The sequence below is a fragment of the Triticum aestivum genome, chromosome 5D, assembly GCF_018294505.1.
Source record: "Triticum aestivum cultivar Chinese Spring chromosome 5D, IWGSC CS RefSeq v2.1, whole genome shotgun sequence".
NCBI lineage: Eukaryota > Viridiplantae > Streptophyta > Magnoliopsida > Poales > Poaceae > Triticum > Triticum aestivum.
The window spans coordinates 445,644,012-445,646,528 of record NC_057808.1 but is presented as its reverse complement, the minus strand read 5'-3'; the positions used below and the strand labels follow the sequence as shown (position 1 = coordinate 445,646,528).

Sequence of the window (2,517 nt, the reverse complement as noted above, 5' to 3'; positions counted from 1 at the left end):
TCTGTTGTCTGTTGTACTGTCATGATTGAAGATGGATAGGTCGAATTTTTTTTTTAAGAATGAAGACGAAGGAGAAGAAGAAGAAGAAGAAGAATCGTGTAATAACCCTGAGAGGTAGATTACCACACACAATAGTTCCACTTCCACACACGACACTGTTTAAGTTTGAATTTGGTTATCACCCGCGTGGTAGCTACCAGGAATATGAAGAGAGTGAGACGTCCATTTCTCCCGCGCACACACTATAAATAAGCAGCAACCCGCCCCTCCGCTCCACACAAACACACCCACCATTCTTCCTCCTCGCTAGCTTCCATCTCTCGTTGTCTGCTCAAGCGCAGACCAGATCGGATCAGATCAGATCACCCATCGATCCTCCACACGTGAAGAATCCAGTATCCATCCATCGACCGGCCATGGACAGCTTGCCGAAGCGCGACGCCAACCACGTGCCGCTGAGCCCGGTCACCTTCCTGCCCCGGGCAGCGGCCGTGTACGCCGACCGCACCTCCGTCGTCTGCGGCGGCACCGCCTTCACGTGGCGCCAGACGCACGACCGCTGCGTCCGCCTGTCCGCCGCGCTGCAGGCGCTCGGCGTCGCCCGGAACGACGTCGTCTCCGTGCTCGCGCCCAACACCCCCGCGCTCTACGAGATGCACTTCGCGGTGCCCATGGCTGGGGGCGTGATCAACGCCATCAACACCCGCCTCGACGCCGCCGGCGTCGCCGCCATCCTCCGCCACGCCGCCCCCAAGCTCCTCTTCGTCGACTACCAGTACATCCGCGTCGCCACCGACGCGCTCAAGAGCATCGCCTCGTCCTCCCTGCCGCTGCTGGTGGTCATCGACGACATCGACGCGCCGACGGGGGCGCGCGTGGGCGAGCTGGAGTACGAGGGATTGGTGGCGCGCGGCGACCCGGCCAGGCACCCGCCGCGCGAGGTGGTGGACGAGTGGGACGCCGTCGCGCTCAACTACACCTCCGGCACCACGTCGGCTCCCAAGGGCGTCGTGTACAGCCATCGGGGCGCCTACCTCAGCACGGTCGGGCTGCTGCTGCAGTGGGGCGTGGGCCACGAGCCGGTCTACCTCTGGTCGCTCCCCATGTTCCACTGCAACGGCTGGACCTTCACGTGGGGCATTGCGGCGCGCGGCGGCGCCAACGTCTGCGTCCGCGCGCCCACGGCCGACGCCATGTACTCCGCCATCACCGACCACGGCGTCACCCACATGTGCGTCGCGCCAGTGCTCTTCAACGTCCTTCTCGACGCCCACCGCGACCCACTGCCCCGTGCCGTCGAGGTGCTTACGGGCGGCGCGCCACCGCCGGCAGCGCTACTGGAGCGCGTCGAGCGCCTCGGGTTCCATGTTACGCACGCCTACGGCATGACCGAGGCGACCGGCCCGGCCATGGTCTGCGAGTGGCGGGAGCGGTGGGACGCGCTGCCGGCGCCGGAGCGCGCTGCGCTCAAGGCGCGGCAGGGCGTGAGCGCGATCTCCCTCGCCGGGGCCGACGTCAAGAACCTCAAGACCATGGCGAGCGTGCCCCGGGACGGCACCACGCTCGGCGAGATCGTGCTGCGCGGGAGCAGTGTGATGAAAGGGTACTACAAGAACCCGGAGGCCACGGACGCGGCGTTCCGCGGCGGGTGGTTCCTGACGGGCGACGTGGGCGTGGTGCACCCGGACGGGTACGTGGAGATCAAGGACCGGTCCAAGGACGTGATCATCTCCGGCGGCGAGAACATCAGCAGCGTGGAGGTGGAGGCGGCGCTGTACGGCCACCCGGCGGTGCAGGAGGCGGCGGTGGTCGCCATGCCGCACCCGCACTGGGGCGAGACGCCGTGCGCCTTCGTCGCGTTGAAGAAGGAGTTCGACTCCGGCGCCGGCGAGGTGAGCGAGGAGGAGCTGGTGGCCTTCTGCCGGAGTAAGATGGCGCACTTCATGGTGCCCAGGAAGGTGGTGTTCGTCGACGAGCTGCCCAAGAACGCCACGGGCAAGGTGCAGAAGCTCGCGCTGCGCGAGAGGGCGCGCGGGCTCAGGCCCAGAGATTCCGACAAGAAGAAGCCCGACCCCACCCGGCCCACCACGTTGACCGCCCTGTCAAGGCTTTGACTTCTTCGCTGCTGACGTGGCCTGAAGTAACAGCGCTCGGCCTCCCCTGAATAAGTAAACTGAAGATAATATGTTGGTTCTTTTTTTTAGCAAATATATGTTGGTTATTTATTTATTTTGAGCAAAATATGTTGGTTATTCTGAGTGGGTGGTTAAACAAAAAATGCTTGAAAATGCACTGTGTAATAAACTTTTGGATGGTGTGGCATTTTTACCGTAGGTCTGCTCACCGTAGATCTAATCTAGTCCCATGTACACGTTTCTCCTTCAGAATTGAGGGCGAAAAGAAAACAATCATGGAGCTAACCAGTCCTCTCTCTTGTTAAGAACAATATTTGTTGCTTATTAAAAAATATATTTGATGCTAATTAAAATTCACGAAGGCTAGACAAAGGAAATGAAC

General features: G+C 61.3%; 1 protein-coding gene across 1 annotated transcript; it reads left to right on the top strand.

Moving 5' to 3' along the window:
- Nucleotides 1–294: 294 nt before the first annotated feature.
- LOC123125420 (trans-cinnamate:CoA ligase, peroxisomal-like) lies at nucleotides 295–2,282 on the top strand. The gene has a single exon (XM_044545915.1). It carries the CDS (start codon nucleotides 417–419, stop codon nucleotides 2,112–2,114), a length of 1,698 nt encoding a protein of 565 aa, XP_044401850.1. The 5' UTR covers nucleotides 295–416; the 3' UTR covers nucleotides 2,115–2,282.
- The last annotated feature ends 235 nt before the right edge of the window (nucleotides 2,283–2,517 follow it).

Bases quoted from the DNA above. Each gene is read 5' to 3' on its own strand.
- LOC123125420 (XM_044545915.1), top strand. From the start codon at position 417: ATGGACAGCTTGCCGAAGCGCGACGCCAACCACGTGCCGCTGAGCCCG.